This window comes from Lissotriton vulgaris, chromosome 9 (assembly GCF_964263255.1).
Source record: "Lissotriton vulgaris chromosome 9, aLisVul1.2, whole genome shotgun sequence".
NCBI classification, from domain to species: domain Eukaryota; kingdom Metazoa; phylum Chordata; class Amphibia; order Caudata; family Salamandridae; genus Lissotriton; species Lissotriton vulgaris.
In genome coordinates this window covers 97297328-97315683 of record NC_141697.1, presented here as the reverse complement: position 1 = coordinate 97315683, position 18356 = coordinate 97297328, and the positions used below count along the sequence as shown (strand labels likewise).

Here is an 18356-nt window from a genome sequence, read left to right as displayed (position 1 = left end):
TTGGGGAATCGGACTACAGTAGACAGTGCCATGGGTGTGGAGGCAGTGAGCACACTCCACAATGGGCTGTCACCGGGCTGTGCCTATACGACTCCTAGCTCTATTAGCTCTGGATCACAGTGATCTCTCCCCACATGAGGACTCTTAGCTCAATAACATATCCCCAAGAATAGGGTACCATCTATAACTACACTGCATCATCATGATGCTCACCTGACTGGTTAGCTTCAACCTCAGGTGACCCATGGAAACATAATATTGATTGGGAAAGCTAGGGTGAGGCTGACGGGAAGCAGGGCACTCAAAGAGGTGATCTCACCCCTGGATTTTTAATGTCAATTTTGAAGGGAAGATAGTTTATACATGTTTGACAGAGTGCTAGCTTCTTTGACTTAGGGGACTGAGTTAAGTTTAGTTTAGTGCGGGCCATGGAATGTCAACATATCTGGATTTCTTGGGAGGGGTTGGAATCAGTGGGAGCCCTTAAACGCAAGACCAGGACGTGGGGGTGGTGGTCCCTGAGTGAATGTTGGTGGCTGAGGCATCTTTCGACCTTGAAGAGTTCAGATGGCTGAAATGAATAAATATAAGTGTCTCATATGTTATGTCTGGAACATCAGATCTGTCTCCAAGCATTATTCTTGTAAGCATAAGGGAGACCAAATAGTTTTACTGCAAAAGACAGGAAAATGAGAATTACACCATACCTGGAAGGGTTAACACTTGTCAACTGGATACTCGTCTTACACCATGAATGCCTTGATCTGGGTACGACACCGGGTCCTCTTTACTAGCACTAAAGTTCGAATGGATAAAGAATGGGAGGTTTTCCATGGCTAGGGGGAAAGCGGTTGGAGCCAACGTACCACTGGTCAACATATACGCTCTGTCCAAAAACCAATCAGCAGAAAATGTACCGAGCCTTAGCAGAATACTAGTTCAAGTTCAAGTTCCAAAATGTGTATAGCGCACTACTCACCCAGAGGGTGTTCAATGCGCTTGAGTGAGGGAGGTGTTTTACTTATCGAATATCCGGTGTTCAATGCGCTTGAGTGAGGGAGGTGTTTTACTTATCGAATATCCAAGTTTTTAGTTGCTTTCTGAAGGAGAAGTGGTTCTGTGTAAGGTGGAGGTGGGTGGGGAGAGAATTCCAGGTTTTGGCCGCTAAGTAGGAGAAGGATCTTGCCCCCATGGTGGATCTGTGGATGCGCGGAATTGCGGCGAGGGCTTGATTGGACGTTCGTAGTTGTCGGGAGGGGGTGTAGAAGGACAGTCGCGTGTTGAGGCATTCGGGTCCTAGGTCGTAGAGGGCTTTGTGTGCGTGGGTGAGGAGACGGAACGTTATTCTCTTGTTGACAGGGAGCCAATGGAGTTCTTTTAGGTGGCCGGAAATGTGAGCTTGCCGAGGGATGTCCAATATGAGTCTGGCTGAGGCGTTTTGGATGCGTTGGAGTTTTTTCTGTAGTTTGGCTGTGGTTCCGGCGTAAAGGGTTTTTCCGTAATCCAGTCGGCTTGTGACCAGTGCGTGGGTGACCGTCTTTCTTGTTTCGGTGGGGATCCAACGGAAGATTTTTTTGAGCATTCGTAGGATGTTGAAGCAAGATGATGAGACAGCGTGGACTTGTCTGGTCTTTGAGAGGGAGGAGTCCAGGATGAAGCCCAGGTTACGTGCGCGGTCCGTAGGTATGGGTGCGGTTCCGAGGGCCGGTGGCCACCATGAGTCGTCCCAGGCGCAGGGGGATGGCCCTAAGATGAGGACTTCTGTTTTGTCCAAGTTTAGTTTTAAACGGCTATTCTTCATCCACTCGGCTACTTCTTTCATCCCTTCATGTAGGTTGGTTTTGGCAGTGTTTGGGTCTTTGGTTAGGGAGAGGATCAGCTGAGTGTCATCTGCGTAGGAGATGATGTTGAGCTTGTGTTGGCGTGCGATGGAAGCGAGGGGACTCATGTATACGTTGAAGAGGGTGAGACTGAGTGATGATCCTTGTGGTACGCCGCAGATGACTTCGGTGGCCTCTGATTTGAAAGGGGAGAGGCGGACTGTCTGGGTTCTTCCGGTGAGGAACGATATGATCCAGTCCAATGCTTTTCCTTGTATTCCGACGTTGCTGAGGCGTTGTATGAGGGTGCTATGACAGACTGTGTCGAAGGCTGCGGAAAGGTCAAGTAAGATGAGAGCAACTGTTTCTCCGTTGTCCAGTAGTGTTCGGATGTCGTCTGTTGCTGCGATGAGGGCGGTTTCGGTGCTTTGTTTGGCTCGGAAGCTGGACTGTGAGGAGTCGAGGGATTTGTTGGATTCGAGGAAGGCGGCGAGCTGACTGTTGACGGCTTTCTCGATGACTTTGGCAGGAAATGGGAGGAGCGAGATGGGGCGGTAGTTCTTAAGTTCGGTTGGGTCTGCCGTGGGTTTCTTCAGAAGGGTGCTGAGTTCGGCATGTTTCCAGTTTTCTAGGAAGGTAGCGGAGTTGAGGTAGCAGTTAATGACATTGCGGAGATGGGGTGCGATGATGGAGTCTGCCTTGTTGAAAATGTGGTGGGGACATGGGTCGGTTGGTGATCCTGAGTGGATGGGGTTCATCAGGCGGATGGTATCTTCGGAGGTGATTGGGTTCCAGGCGCAAAGGTTGTTAGAGTGCGGTTTTGGTTCGGAGGTGGGTGGAGTGGGCTGGTCTTCGGACTGGTTTTCAAAGCTGTTATGTATTTCGGCGTTTTTGTTGTGGAAGAATGATGATAGAGAGTCGCAGAGGTCTTGGGAGGGGGTGATGTCGTTAGTGCCGGCGGAGGGGTTAGTGAATTCTTTGACGATGTTGAATAGTTCTTTGCTGTTGTGGGTGTTGTTGTCGAGTCGATCCTTGAATGCTGATTTCTTGGTGGATCGGATCAGTTGGTGGTGTTTGCGGGTGGCGTTCTTGAAGGTGGCTAGGTTGTCAGTGGTTGGGTTTTTTCTCCAGGTTTTCTCAAGAGTACGACAGAATTTCTTGGATTTCTTAAGGTCATTGTTGAACCAGGGGGCTTTTTTGTTACCCTGCTTGATTAGATGGTTTTTCAAGGGTGCTAGTTCGTCGGCGCTGTGGGTGATCCATTATGTGAGGTTGGTGGCTGCTTGGTTAGGGTCCGATGAATTGGCAGGGGGGTTTTGGTGAAGCGACGTGAAGAGCTGGTCGGTGGTGATTTTGTTCCAATTTCTAAGGGGAATAGGTTGTGGGGGTTATGGGTCGTGCACTTTTTGTAGTTGAAGTGAACGCAGCTGTGGTCTGTCCAATGGAGAGCTGTGGTGTGATCGAAGGAGATGTGCTTGCTGGAGGTGAAGATAGGGTCAAGCGTGTGTCCGGCAGAGTGGGTGGGGGTGTCAACGAGTTGTTTGAGTCCGAGATTGGCCAGGTTGTCCAGAAGGGTGGTGGTGTTGTTGTCGTTTTTCTTTTCCAGGTGGAAGTTGAGGTCTCCCAGTAGAATGTAGTTCTCGGATGGGAGGGCATGTGGGCTGATGAAGTCAGCGATGTCTTCGCTGAATTGTGTGCGGGGTCCTGGGGGTCTGTAGATGAGGGTGCCTCTGAGTGGGGTTTTGGGGTCGGTGTGAATCTGGAAGTGAAGGTGTTCGGCGGTAGCGAGGTTATCGTCGGAGCTGGTCGTGATGCGGATGGTGTTCTTATGGACGATGGCGATGCCTCCTCCTGTTTGGTTGATGCGGTCCTTTCGGATGATCTTGTAAGTGTCCGGGATGGCTATGGCGATGTCGGGGGCTGATGAGGCGTTCATCCATGTTTCTGTGAGGAAGGCGACGTCCGGCGATGTAGTGTCAAGTAGGTTCCAGAGTTCGATGGAGTGTCTGTGGACTGAGCGGGTGTTGATCAGGATGCACTTTAGGTGGTTAGTGTCAGAGCTCTGTTTGGAGTTTGTGGATTTGATGTTGGTCCTGATGCAGTCGAACTTGCAGGAGTGGCAGGCGAAGGAACCATGGGTGTGGCCTGGGGCGGCTTGGTAGCATTGTGGTGTGCGGCCGGGGTTAAGGGCTGAGAGGGTTGCGGCGTCGTATTTTATGCGGGTGGAATGGGAATTGCGGGGGCCAGTGGGTCTGGCACTGGGCGCGGTCCAGGCGCGGACGGGCGTAGATAGGCTTACCTTTGGCGCACCTTCGGCGCGCATAGGGCGCGTTCGCTGCGCGTTAACGTTGCGCGCTAAGGCATCTGTCATAAGTGGGTAGTGGAGGGGGGAGGGGCGAGGGAGGAGCAGCTGGGAGGCGGGAGCAGGGTGGAGAGCCGGGCAGGGAGGCACAACAACAACAACAAAATGGCAGCAAGCCAAAAGCGAAACAGGATTGGGGCACAAATATATTAAATGCGATGCGAATGGCAGTGGAACCGGCACAATCAGGCACAAATCAAAAATACAGGCAGCACAGCACAATTGAGCACAACGTTAAAGCGCACTTTGGCAGACTAGCGCTACGATAATATTCTAATCAGCAATCAGGAAATAAACAAGGCAGCACAGCACAATTGAGCAGATCGTTAAAGCGCACTATGGCGATCTAGCGCTACGATAATGTTCTAATCAGCAATCAGGAAATAGAAGTTGTGGGGGCAAGGCGAGCAAGCAGGCAGTAGTCTGGCGGTAAGCGCTACGATACCAAATCGGCATGCAGGGCAGGGAGCAGCGTGAGGAGCGACCGCTTCTGATGAAATCAGGACGGTCACAGCGTTACAGCGGCAGAGTGGAGCCTGATTATCAGTGGGAGGGAGGAGCAGCTGGGAGGCGGGAGCGGGGTGGAGAGCCGGGCAGGGAGGCACAACAACAAAATGGCAGCAAGCCAAAAGCGAAACAGAATTGGGGCACAAATATATTAAATGCGATGCGAATGGCAGTGAAACCGGCACAATCAGGCACAAATCAAAAAATACAGGCAGCACAGCACAATTGAGCACAACGTTAAAGCGCACTTTGGTAGACTAGCGCTACGATAATATTCTAATCAGCAATCAGGAAATAAACAAGGCAGCACAGCACAATTGAGCAGATCGTTAAAGCGCACTGTGGCGATCTAGCGCTACGATAATGTTCTAATCAGCAATCAGGAAATAGAAGTTGTGGGGGCAAGGCGAACAAGCAGGCAGTAGTCTGGCGGTAAGCGCTACGATACCAAATCGGCATGCAAGGCAGGGCGCAGCGTGAGGAGCGACCGCTTCTGATGAAATCAGGCCCAATAGCCTTATCTTCCTCTTATTTTGGGTAGGGATTAGAACTGTGTTCTAGAAACAGACTTAGACCACTCATGTCTTCCACTTTCAGGCACTTTGGGAGAAAAATCAGCCCATGGATCAGCTTCTTGGATGACAAATTTAGGGCTTATAGCCTCTTGCAAGCAACTACACTGTGAGTCAAGGGAGTAGTCTTTATTTCCCACGCGGCAGGCAAAGTATGACCATACCAACTTGGAGGCTGCTAAGAGCTATTGTGAAAGATCGAGCATGTAAGGACTCTCGGGGAGATACCGGAGCTTTATTACGTGTGTGAAAACAAAGGTACTACTCCTAAGGCCTTTAATGTAGTGATAAGTGTTAGAAAGTAATGGCCATCACTTGATCACCATGAACAAAACTCTATATGACTTACAATAAGGATTGGTGTATGTCACAACCAAAAACTTTAATCAAAGGGAAAACTATGCAATGCTATTTAAATCATTGTGGTGCTTTAACTACATTGAATATATGAAAATACCTCGCATAGAGGGAGATAATGCTGGCTTATTCCTCATGTTAATAATTAATCTCACGGTCAGAAATGAACCTGTAACCAGTTAGAAATAGGCAGGGGGCATTGTAAACACACAACATGGCATCAATAGAACGTTACTACAATACTATGCCAATTTGTATCAAGACCATGGCATAGTATCTATTACTGAGACTGATGACAATCTAGATAGAGGTAGTCTGTGACAACTGCCTTAGGACTGTCAAGAGGCTCTGAAACTCCCAGTGATGGAAGTGGAATTAAAAGAAGTGCAGATGGACAGGACCACTGGGAAAAACACAGGTCTGAGGTTTGCCCGACAAATTTTATATTGCTTTTGGATTGGTGCTGCCATTGGCAACAATGTGTTCTGTTGCACTGGACCTGGGATATGGAAATGACCAAGGAGGCACTAATATTCTCCTTACCAGAAGCTTGTTGTGGCCCACAGACAAGGCCTCTGTCTATGTTATACTGATATTACAAAATTCTAATTAACAGGCGGACATGAAGCATCAACCCCATACTATCTATCTATTATGGTTCAACCCGACCAGAATGCGTTTATTTACAAGGACAACACCTCACTAAATCTCAAATTTCCTCCTCAACATGCTTGTGGAAACACAACGGGTAAACCATGATACAAAGGTCATGTCAACTGACCAAGAAAAAGCATACCACATGCTAAGATGGCGATACATGTTTGTTTTACTCTGACAAATGGTATTTACTGGGGATATGCCATAATTCATCACCATATGCTAATCTAAATCTAAGGCTAGTGTAATGAGGGGCATAATATATTCCCAATGTTCTAAGTGTCACGACTTATTATCTACATCAGTCGTGGGCAGAATAGCAGCCAAAATGGTGATGCTCTAATGAATTGTGTAACATACTGTTATTCTACCAAAATGGTTCCCAGAGACATTTTTAGGGATCTGGACTCCCTGCTATCACATTAGATCTGGGACTTAGGTGCACATACAGTCTCAAGCAGCAAACTAAATCTCAATGGGATGGTAAGAGGCCTGGGAGCGCAGGGCTTTGAATTTTATCCATTGTCTGCTCAACTCTAGTTGCCAGCGCATTGGTTTGGTGGAGCACTCTTACGACACAAGGATGATGTCAAGTAATTTAAAAAAAAAAAATTTTTAACAACAGACGTGGGTTCTCTAGCTAATGTATTCATGACACAATATCATAAACTGAAACTGCTCATACTGCTCCAAGACGCTATGACATACGAGACGAGATGTGCAAAAAAAGAATTTAAAATATTCAAAACTCCTTTGATATATGCCTCAGTCTTGCTATTGGTAGGTTGAGATTTCAAGGATACCGAACAGTGTGGCAACTGGAAACCTTAATGGTAGGCATAGTGACTGTCAGGAACTGCCGCTCCTTGGGCAAACTGAAACTTCTAAACCGGTTTATAGGACAGGTTCCCTACAGGACTTTCTAGATAACAGCGATGCTACACCCGCATCCATCAGTATTGTCAAATTGTTAATCTCATATTCAGCAGGTAGGAGGAGATCAAGAAGAGCTTTGAAAGGGCGAGTACTAGGCTTCAGCTAGTGTAAGGCTAGCCAATGTCTTGACCAGCCTGCATATCAGCTTGTAAGAAAGCATTATGAGCAGATTAACACAAACCTACCATACAGATCTTTGTAGAATTCAGAAAATGCAACCAATGCCGCCTTAGCTATGGGAAAATGTGCTCAGACATGACATAAGTGATGTCTAATGGAAAGAAGAGTGCTTTGACATTTGGAAAGTAGTTCATTTAAAGTAGATTTTCCAGCATCTTGGCTTTTAAATGAATCAAAAAACTGATCAGACGAATGTAGATCCCTGGATGTATACAGATAGAAGCTAAGAGTGTCCCAGACATTGATGTAAATACCTCAGCTGAGGAACAATGTGAGATAAAACCCCTCAATGATGTGAAATGCAGTCAACACATTTGGGGCAGGGAATGACTGAGCCCTGGTGCAAAATAATGTCTGGAGAATTACATGACATCAGCCACAAACAATTTCTTGGATTTTGGCTGAGACAGACGCACTCTAGGAATACCCCACCACCAAAGGATGTAAACAGTAAAGCTATTGCATGCAATAAACATGACCCATGAGTGTTATGGCATAAGCCCTGTACAGTACACAGTACAAAGGTGCATCCGTCCTGCCCAGTAGACCGTATCAAAGTGCACTTTGAAAGAGTGTGTGATATCTAAGACCTGTAGGTGTGTGTAAGGTTTGCATCCTCCTTTTTAGGTCAAAGCCTACCTTGCAAAAAGACCGCTTGTGGACATTTTGAAAGCATCCCTGGTAATGCATTCCTCCATTGCTTACCATTGACTTTGTGGTTTGAAACTCACATTTGCTTGCTTTCTATTTGCCGGCTTCATTTGATTTAGGCTGTCCAGCTTGAGTTAGTCCATCCCGTGTAGCTTAGCATGTTTAATTAATTATTCCACTAGTGCTCACTTTCTGTAAACTGGCCAATGATTTGTGTTCTTATCTTGACACATTTGCTGTGCATTTCACAGACAGAGGTCAAATGTTAGGCTCTGTCGTCTGAGGGAGCTTGGTGTTTACTTTTCTTTCTCTGACTTTGAAGTGAGAGGATTCATGTGACAGTCTTGCTGGGTACGGTAAAGGAAAGGTTTATTTTTAGCAAACAACAAAATGTAAATGTCTGTAAATAGACTGTGCAAATATTTCAGAATATATCAAAATTAATATAGCACAAATCAAGCAAATGTTTTTGAAATTTTGAAGTGTGGTGGAAACAAATGTTTACTACGATCAAAACGCTAGGTGATGCCATTTCCACACATTACTGCGTGTGCTCTTTTATCAGTTAAACGTAATAAGCAAATGTAATGGTCATTTCAATTGAAAATGTATTGTCTGTAATGGCAGTGTGCTACCACACCACTCCAGTCTAGGCCACAACACTCTACACTACAACAGTCCACAACACTTTCCTCCACTCTATGCCACTCCACTCTATGATACTCTAATGCATTCTACGACACTCCACTCTAGGCCACTATACGGCACACCACTAAACGACCCTACACTCCACTCTACATGATTCCCTCTATGCCACTCCATGCCACTGTACCCCACTCTATGACATTCACCAACACTCTACTCCATTCTATACCTCTCCACTGAACAACACTCTGTTCAACTGTATGCCACTGAACTGTATGCCACTCTTCTCCACTCTATTCCGCTCTACACCACTCCACTGTATGTCACTCTATGCCACTCCACGCTACCTTCCATTCTATGACACTTTACTCCACTCAACTGAACGCCACTCCACATTGACACTCTATACAACTTCCCGCTCCACGACACTTTGCTCAATTCTACACTACTCCACTTTACTCTACAACATATTACTCTACTTCTCCACCCTAACCCAAACAAATTCCCCGGTACCTGGACCTACCAAGCCCCTAATGATCATGTGCCACAGATGACTACAATCTGTGATTGTACTAACCGATGTAAATAGACCATGTAAAATAAATGATTTGGCCAGGACACAGATTGATACACTTGATCAATCTCACTTTGAGCCTGTCAACTTTCTCTTCTAAGATTTCACGTTGGGAATACTTCCCCATTCACTCATACCTTCGAGCACTACTTCTCTGCACGTTCCCCTCGGAGCAACCACTGTTTCTCATGATAAATGTCAAAAAAGCTTGAAATGAAAATAAATTCATGTTGTTTGCTGACAAAAGTTAAAAGCCTCTGCACATCCATTTCTTCTTTCTTCGCAGAAATTTTACATTTATCGTATATACATGAGTTTGTAATTTTGCAAATACTTTGTGTTGGAACAATTCTGTCCAAAAGGAGCGCCATTTTTACTTTAGCTCCGAACTAAGGAAACATTAGGAATACCTTCACTCGTGCAAATAATTGGTTTGAGGGCCACTGTTTTTCTAGACACTAAAGCATAGCAGCTTCGGTAAGGGGGCGCACCTCGCGAGAACGGATAGGAAGTAAAGTAGTTCGTATCATGAATGCACAATGCAGCAAATTGTATCCCCACCCTCAAATACCGTGCTAGTACTGGCAGTAAATCATATGTGACCTGTATTTGATTAAACATTGTTTTGGGTCCCAAAAAAGGAAGCTTACAGTAATGTGGCATTAACCATATAAGTGAATATTTTAATTAGAATCCAAGCCAGGTTGTGCCCCTCTCTCAAACACAAAGAGACACAGACACCCGACTCTTAGGGCTGTATAAAGAAATGATAAAGTTCATTCAATTTACAATAGCAAGAAAATACTACATTTGGTGCACACTATATATAGAGGAGAAAACAAAAACAACCTCAGAGGGCTCTGTGATTGACTTACAGCCCGGTTCACTGCTCATTGCTTCCAGTCGGTAGAGGTTTATGTCTAGAGATTAGATTGATGGCCATGCTCATAGGCAGAGACAGGCTGGCTACCACGTCCCAATAGCGGTGACAGGGGAGCCAACCTTGGGAATGCAATTCAAAGCCTTTCAATCTCATGCACCTTTCAGTAAATCCAAACCCATGGGGCGCTTCTGATGGGCAGCTCATGGGAAAGTGGATCAGGACCGTTTAGAACAATGGGAAAGGCATTAAGATCCCCGCTCTCTTGTGTCTGCCTGGTGCATTTCTAGTTAAACGCATGCTCTTTCTACCTACATGATTTCTATATGATGCTCCTTGCTCGAACCACCATGCAGCGCAAGGAAGTGGACATGCCTGCGCATTCTGTCCTTCACTTGTTCTTTTCTTCTTAACACCGACAGTGAAGAAGCATGTCCATCCAGCAGGCATGCTCGTGACTGTCACAGCATTCAGTACAGGGCAGTTCATATACACTTCATAGTCGTAAGTGCATGCCAGTAGACAAGCATGCACATCCCGCATCTCCCATGATCACTGTTCAGTAAGTGTGTGTGTGTGTGTGCGTATGTATACACACACACACAACTCTGGCACACATACATCACTCTAAATCCCTCATTCTGTAGCAATATACGAGAATATTAGCCACATGGGAAAGCAAAGTATTTGCATCACAGGTTCTCACTCCGTGAAAATGGATCTGAACATGCATTGCAGGTATAAGAGCGCAATGCACCTCACATTTTTTATATTCTGTGGCAACATGCAACTGCTAGAGTCTGCAAACGCAATGGCATGGCTTGGAAAAATCAAGAAAATATATCCCAGTTCCAGCCATAAACACCAAACAGGGCCCAATGGTAAGCCCAGGAGAGTTCAGCTGCATAAGAACGGGTTTGCGTATTGGGAAAGCTTCTTAGCGGGAAGACTGGCTCCTGCATAGGATGCAGAGTTGCAAACTGCCTTAGGGGTGGATCCTGATGCAGGTGGCATAGACTGAATTTGCAACTAGTATCAGAGCATCCTAAAAGGGCCACAGACCACAAAGTTGAAATCTTGCAAACTTTGTAATAGTTATAAGCAAACTGCCATGCACACAGATTATGCCCAGAGTTACGGCATAAAAGGTGAGCCCTTTTAAATGCACTTTTTAAAAATAAAAAAAAAACGAGGGCTCTGCTCACGTAGGCTAGGGGGGATTGCATGCCTACAGGTCTCACATCTAGCCTACGCTGATCGGGTTGTAAAGTTCATGAGCCTTGTCGAAAAGAAGGATTAAGGAGCCCTCAACTGTATGTAGCTGGACTCTCTAAACTAAGGGAACCAGGACCCTCGTCACACATACAGGGCTGGACTGTAACAAGTATCAAAACCGGCCCCCACAGCTACAAAACCGGCCCTCATCCTTCCAACTTCCAGGGAAAAAAGCCCGATGCCCGCTAAAGCCAGTCTGGCCCTGCCCACAAAGCAGTGGTGCGAGAGCAGCTGAACTTAGTGACTTTTTTTCAGAAGTGTTCATAGCTGAATTAGAAGTGGGTGCTATATTGTTAAATACTGTCGACACGACTAATTTCCACCTTTCACTTTCTAATACTGCCAGTTTTAGTAGCTTCCAGTATTTCATTCAAGTATGCTGATCTGGCAGCGTTGTGAAATCGAGATCTGAAGGGACCGAAGGTGCAACCCAGCACTAGGTGAAAGGAGACCGACATCTGATAGAACTGAAGGTGTAATCCTATATTACAGGAATGAAGCAAGAGAACTGATGGGATTCAAAGAGCAAATCAACACTAGAGGGAGAGAGATCAAGATCTGGTGTCACTGAAGGTAAAAGGATAGTGTTTTCAGCAACATTTCTAATAACATATAGGTATACGTATTTGTTCAGAACAGTAAACAAGGTAGCACAACACAGTCTGTGTTCACAGTTGTAACTAGATCTATTTACAATCCGATTGAGGCCCATGGGTCGGCTTTTCCATATTACTGAGGCCAGGTCAAGAACTGCACTAACCTGTTTTGGCATTTTAGACACATAGGCTCTTATTACAAATTGGTCACTGTCAGAGGTGATAATTATCACATCCAAGAAGGACCAACACCGAGGTGTTTGGTATGCAACTGGAACAATAATTATTGCCTATCTAACGTGTTTAGATAGGTTTGGCCTGCCGATATTGATCACAAAACTCATAATTCCAATATGTGTGATAGCAGAATGAATGCAAATATCGAAATTTATCGACCCGCTTGTAATGAAGGCCTTCGATTGGACAAAATCCTACGGTAAACTATTCTGCATGATGCTCAATAGGAACATACTATTACTAAACTAATCAGACACAGGCACTCACCTGAAATAACTAGGCAGCTACACCAACCATGCACAACATGCTGCTCCATGCAATCTTAATCAGACAGAGAATATATAAAAATGTTCTTACCTCATTCATGTTCCCTCCGGTTTGCGACAGATGAACCATTCTCCAATCTCCAGTGGCTCTCTGGCCCCCGATAGGTCCCTGTCTGCAATCTCTGAACTGCTCTCTGATCATGGAACCCTGCGGAGGTAAGACGCCAGATGGGAATGGAGAAGTCATAGGTACTTACCTGGGCTTAAGCATCTGCAAAGGGAGCATTTATCAGGGAGTGACGCTGGCGAGCCATGAGCTTCCAGAGCGGGGCACAGATTGGTACTTACAACCAGGAAGAAATGCCAGCTTGCTCACCGCCATTCTCTGCTCTACACTGTCATCACTTTCTGAACAAGAGCAGTAGTATAGATCAAAAGTAAATAAAAGTGTTTCAGGCTTTTCAGTGAGGCTGACATAAACCAAAGCAGATGGCTGCCTTGTAGAATGAGATTAGCAAACAAGCCAAGGTCATGACTGAGCCTGCAAGAAGAGGGGCCAGGGGAACATTTGAGAATATTAATGTGCAAAAAAGAGTGCTGCATCCAAGACTTACATTGAAACTGATAGCAGAGGAAGTGTACGGGTAAAACCAAAGACCATTTAGCAAAATTTCTAGGAATTAGACCAAACTTCAAAAACTGTCATCACAAGCACGCAATGACTACAATCAATTCACCAGAAGATAATCAATAGATCGCTGATTTCGGGAAATAACCTACCCAGAAAGCACTCATGTTGTTTAACTCGCTTTCAATTTGAAACAAGATAGTCCCGAATAAAAAAAAACAGGCACACCTACAACACAACCATCTGTTAATTAACAGGCAGTTAGGCTGTGAATGAGACACTAACATTCCTCAACTGCTCAGAGGCGCTTGAAATGAGGGGTAATGCAATCTGAGTCAGGAAAATTACAAATTTCACCGAAGTATCCCACGCTCAACAATCACATAAATATATCTCTCAAAATTGGTCACCAAGTACAGCTAGGACCCTATAAAAAGTTCAACGCGAGTGAAAGTGTGTGAGTGTGTGTGACTTAAATTGAACTAAGATCTCAACTCACAAAATACCCTGGTTAAAGTAAGGCTCAGTTCTGGAAATGAGATGTCTTGGTGACAGAGAGACCAGGTAGTTTGCTAACTAGGGTACACTCAGTGACGCAAACAGCTTCTAAAGGTATATAACAAGGATAGATGATGCCTATGTTAGTGAGTGACGTATTAAAGTGTACATCATTCTCCTCCGATTACCATGAACTCAATACTGGCATCAGATATTGGACAATGAATAGAAGACAAAGAGTAGAGGTCTGCTTGAATGTCTACCATGCATCACAACTTCCTTTGGTAGGCTTTGGCAAAGGAAGTAAAAACCTCCAAACTTAGAGCTGGGGTTAGTATTTATGAGACATATTTAATATTTCTAGGGGCAAAAAGGCACCTATTAGCTAGTGAGAGCCTTAGCGGCTTTACCACTCCTGACCCAAACAAATGACTCAATTTCTGTGAGGAAGACTGGACTGCAATGGAAAAAGGTAAGCTAAAAAGCCTTAAATAAGTATTTTATTTAAGAGTAAAATATATGTAACCTATTTAGCAAATCTCTTTAGGAATTGTCTAATTTATAAATGTATATTGCTCATAATATGGTGACTGATGGGAGGATCGTTACAGCATCCCCCGAGTGCCAAAATGGCAAAGCCGCAAACTGACTACCAGGATTTTTGGGGATTTTACTCCAGGAGTAGAAAGCCACCAACCCGTGATCAAAGTGGTCCAGTCAAAGTCTTTGGTAAAACGTCGAGGGAAACCTGGTTAGTGACTTCCATCTGCACTTCAAGTAGGAGTCCTCTAGGTTATGTTGCCAGTAGGCTGCCTCTAGAAACTGGACCCAGGCCTTCTCTGCTGATGGTACTGCTGGTGCTGAATGTTAAGTGAACCCCTCTCTGCCTCTTTACAGGCTTGGAGACAAATGCCTCAAGTTTCCCATCAAGTTCATATATTGGCAGATTATTTCTGCATATTTTTCCTCTTTGTCTTAGTGGAAACAGACTTCTGAAGCTGTCACACCTTGCCGCCTGTTTACTGATTATTTCATATTTTTTGCCTTTTCAGTTTTTTTGTACAGAGGTATCAAATATTAACAATTGTTGGGCTTTACTGTTTTTTTTGTTGCTGACATTTTTAATATTCTATTCTCTACTGTGCACACTACAATATCTTATAAATATATGGAATTGGAAAAGCTTTGACTAAATGAATATACTATGGCTTGTTTACAAAAGCAGTCTAGTTCTTTTGTATTAAGGGCACCTGGCAACCCTCTGAATTCAAGTTTATAACAATTTCTTTATGACTGGTGTAATATTTAAAAATGTTTATTGCTTAGCCAATTTGCAATATAGTCTGAAGTAGAGTGTAGTACTTGAACTATGTGATATTTATCCTATTTATTAAAATATGCTGATATCTTAAAAGAATAATGTTAGCACCCTTATATAGGTCAACTTATAAATATTAGGACCCATCCCTGTGTCAATTTTCAAAATTTGTGACCTTTTTCAATTAAAATTACAACTTTAATCATGTCTGTGCTGAATCGCGTCACACTTGCCGAAACACCCAGAAGGTTTAAAAGAAGAGAAAAATAAAATACCCAGACTGCTAAAAAATACATACAGCCTTCACAAGTACAAGCTGGTGGAGAGAAGGTGGATGACAGTACAGACTAGAGGGAAGTGGGGAGCAGCTCAGATTCCTTCCTGGAACTGTTGCCAGACCATGGGGTCAGAAGCTTAAAGCTTGGATGGTCCTCAACGACTAATGTGATGAAAGCACCGGTCCCCGCCAGCAGCAATCACTGTAAAACACTAACCTTTGGAGAAGCACAAAAATTATCACGCATTAATCGAGGTAATAATCGTTTTCCAAAAAGTTATGTCTTCACCCCAATACGTATCAATCACAACCAATGTCAACCCACAGCCAAGCATTTCCAGAAGGCCACGCACTTTGTCAGCTTTGTTCAACAGTTCCTTTAAACAAGTCACATTTGCAGCAGCTTTAACACGTCGCTGTTATGACAGCAACAGTTGTGTTTTTAATACATGTTTTGGCAGGCGGCACTTGGCTCAGTAATTGCTGCCAAGGGATTCCACTAATGTTTTGATATGTTGAAGGCACAAAATTCTGAGGACCGCATGCTCAGTCCTCTGGGTTCCAAATTTCAGCAAGGGCCGCTGCTGTGCTTGAAATACGCCTCTAAAACGGACATAGTGCAAGTAGGTACTCTTAAATGGGGGGGGGGGGGGGGGTACATGACTGCAGGAGTGTCCTATGTCAACAATGCAAGAGAGCCAACTCTGGGAGGGATTTTAGCCATAGCCTCACACGAGATATAAGATTCCAATTCTGCTTCATTACACATACAATTATGGGTAATCTGGCAAAGATCCAGCCCTTGGCTCGTAAATGATCCTGTTCAGAGGGCTCTTCAAATTTTTTTACATTTCTTACCTGCCCTTCTTCCACCCGCTCGTCTCTCCATATTGTCAAATACTATTCAATTATTGTTCCTATGGCCACAACTAAGCTAGATGTTCCCTCTTTTTTAAATTTCTCACCTGCCCTTCTCTACCCTCATCTCTCCATATTGTCAAATACTATTCACTTATTGTTCCTTTGGCCACAACTAAGCTAGATGTTCCCAAAACACTGGTCTTTTACTACAAATTCATCAGTACAGCTTTCCATTTGTCATAGTCTAGCAGGATATTTTAATGAACGTGTGCTAAAGAACAACTAAATGATTCAACTATCTCTTTTTGCACAACATTGGTTATGTTTTCGGGTGTGTTTTTATTATTTTTTACATTTTATTCCGATTAAGAAATTCAATTCCCCACATGACGTAATGAAATGTGGAAGAGAAAGAGCTAACATCATCTCTGATTGTTGGGTACATTAAAGGGGGTTATCTTTTTGAAATTTGAAGGTGTAAGAATTAACCAGTTTTTGAAGTAGAAATTAAAAAAAAATCACTAGCATTCATAATATATCACAATGTGGACTTACGCGATACATACTTTTTAACAAATACCCCTTTGTATACTTTGTCATACAAAGGAATGGCACTGCATATATATTTGTGGATGTCTTTCAACATACTTCTGCGTGATCACCTTGCCATAAGAGTCATTTTGGAAGCGCCGTTGCGCAGAATCACACATCCAATCACGGAACAGGAAACCCAGGCTAATCACTTCCCTGCAAATTTGTGACAGTTTGAAAGCCAAATGAGTGGACCATTTAGAACTACGAGGAAGCAGCAGTGACATTTTTAGACCAATCAGATGAATTTGGAACCAAAGCAGAAGCACAGAGAAATAGTTGATGATAGCCCAATTGTGTGGGCAACTTACTGTAAGAGGTCATAAGTCCTTTGATGGTTTGCTGGTCCAAAAAACGTAATCACTGTAATTCGATTTTTTATTATCAGATCAGGATGTTTCGATGGCCTATAACGTATTTTCCTCTCAGACACATAGAACATGGTAGAGTAAACCAAAAATATATTTTGCAGCGTGGCCACATACCCCACTTCACCATCACAAACCACAAATGACAAACTACCAACCAGCCCTACACTCCATGCCCAGCATTCTTCACATTAAGATAGTCTTAAAGATCATATGCAATGCTACTTTTCTGTACCTTTTTTTAATGTTTTACCTCTTTTAACCTGTTTTCCGTCCCGTGATGCTTCTTATAATTGGTTTGTGTAAATCGCAGTGTTTTTACAGCGTCCAGATGCTCTTTGGGAGTAGAAAACACCTCTCTGTGCAGGTTAAATGTCATATAACCCTCTTCACACTAGGCACAAAGGACATGGAAATCAGTTTCAGGGGTGAAATAAATTTCCCAGAAACAACGATGTGATTCTTCGGCAGATGATGGTAAAAAGCATGGGCAGGGATGACCAGCATGACCAACACGATGAAACACAGTCAAGCCATTGCATATGATCTTTAATGACAAGCTAACACAATTCGACTCCCGAAGTATTGCACATACTTGTGTTTGTAGCACAGTCATGAAGCACACATTTCTTAACTTACCACATACCCATGGAATGCACTAACTCCTACTTGCTTTTTAAAACCCATAAGGCTTCCCACCAACAAAGCACGCGGAGCACTTTCAAGATGGAAATCCAAGACTACATGTGACACTGGCTACACAGAATTGCACTTATTAAAAAGAAGGTTGGCGTCATAAATTAATCTCAGCCGTTGGCAATTAATGTGACCTGCATTCTAGTCTATGATTTTTTTTCTCAGTGTGCCCTTCCAGACAAGAAAACTTTTAGGTCCTGTCCCTTCTGAACTGAAACCCAAGCAACTAGGAACCCCAGCTCAGTTTCAGCTTTGTTGGGACTCATCAGTGGCTTGAAGTAAAGAAAAAACAGAAAGTAGAAGCAGAATATACAACAAAGTTAAGAAACGTAGTTAAAAAAGACACTGGTTAGGGTAATGGATAGGGTTATGTTTGAAGTTTTAAGTTCTAGTAAGGTATGGTGTGAGGAGTGATGTAAAATGAGGTGTACTGTTTAGGGCAGTGGTTCTTACCCTGTAGTCCGGGGACCCTTGGGGTCCAGAAGCCTACTCAAAGGGTCACTGAATGCATTGACAGATAAAGCGTGTATAAATGAAGAAGCAAAAGGTACAACTTAACATTTTTAAATGTTCTGTGAATGTGAAACAATCTGAAATTGGAAAC

At 44.0% G+C, this 18356-nt stretch overlaps 1 protein-coding gene across 10 annotated transcripts in view; it reads right to left on the bottom strand.

Annotated features, from left to right (window-relative positions):
* The window catches only part of GPHN (gephyrin), a 2075463-nt gene that overhangs the window by 605353 nt on the left and 1451754 nt on the right, over window positions 1–18356 (bottom strand). For 4 of the 10 annotated variants that reach the window (XM_086937116.1, XM_086937118.1, XM_086937117.1 and 1 more), the window contains one exon: window positions 12607–12723. The exons of 4 other annotated variants lie outside the window; for them this stretch is intronic. In XM_086937116.1, the coding sequence (XP_086793242.1) occupies window positions 12607–12723 (117 nt within the window). Of the gene's footprint in view, window positions 1–12606; window positions 12724–17309; window positions 17451–18356 lie in introns of all 10 variants that reach the window. 2 more of the 10 variants (XM_086937114.1, XM_086937115.1) reach the window with 1 other exon arrangement.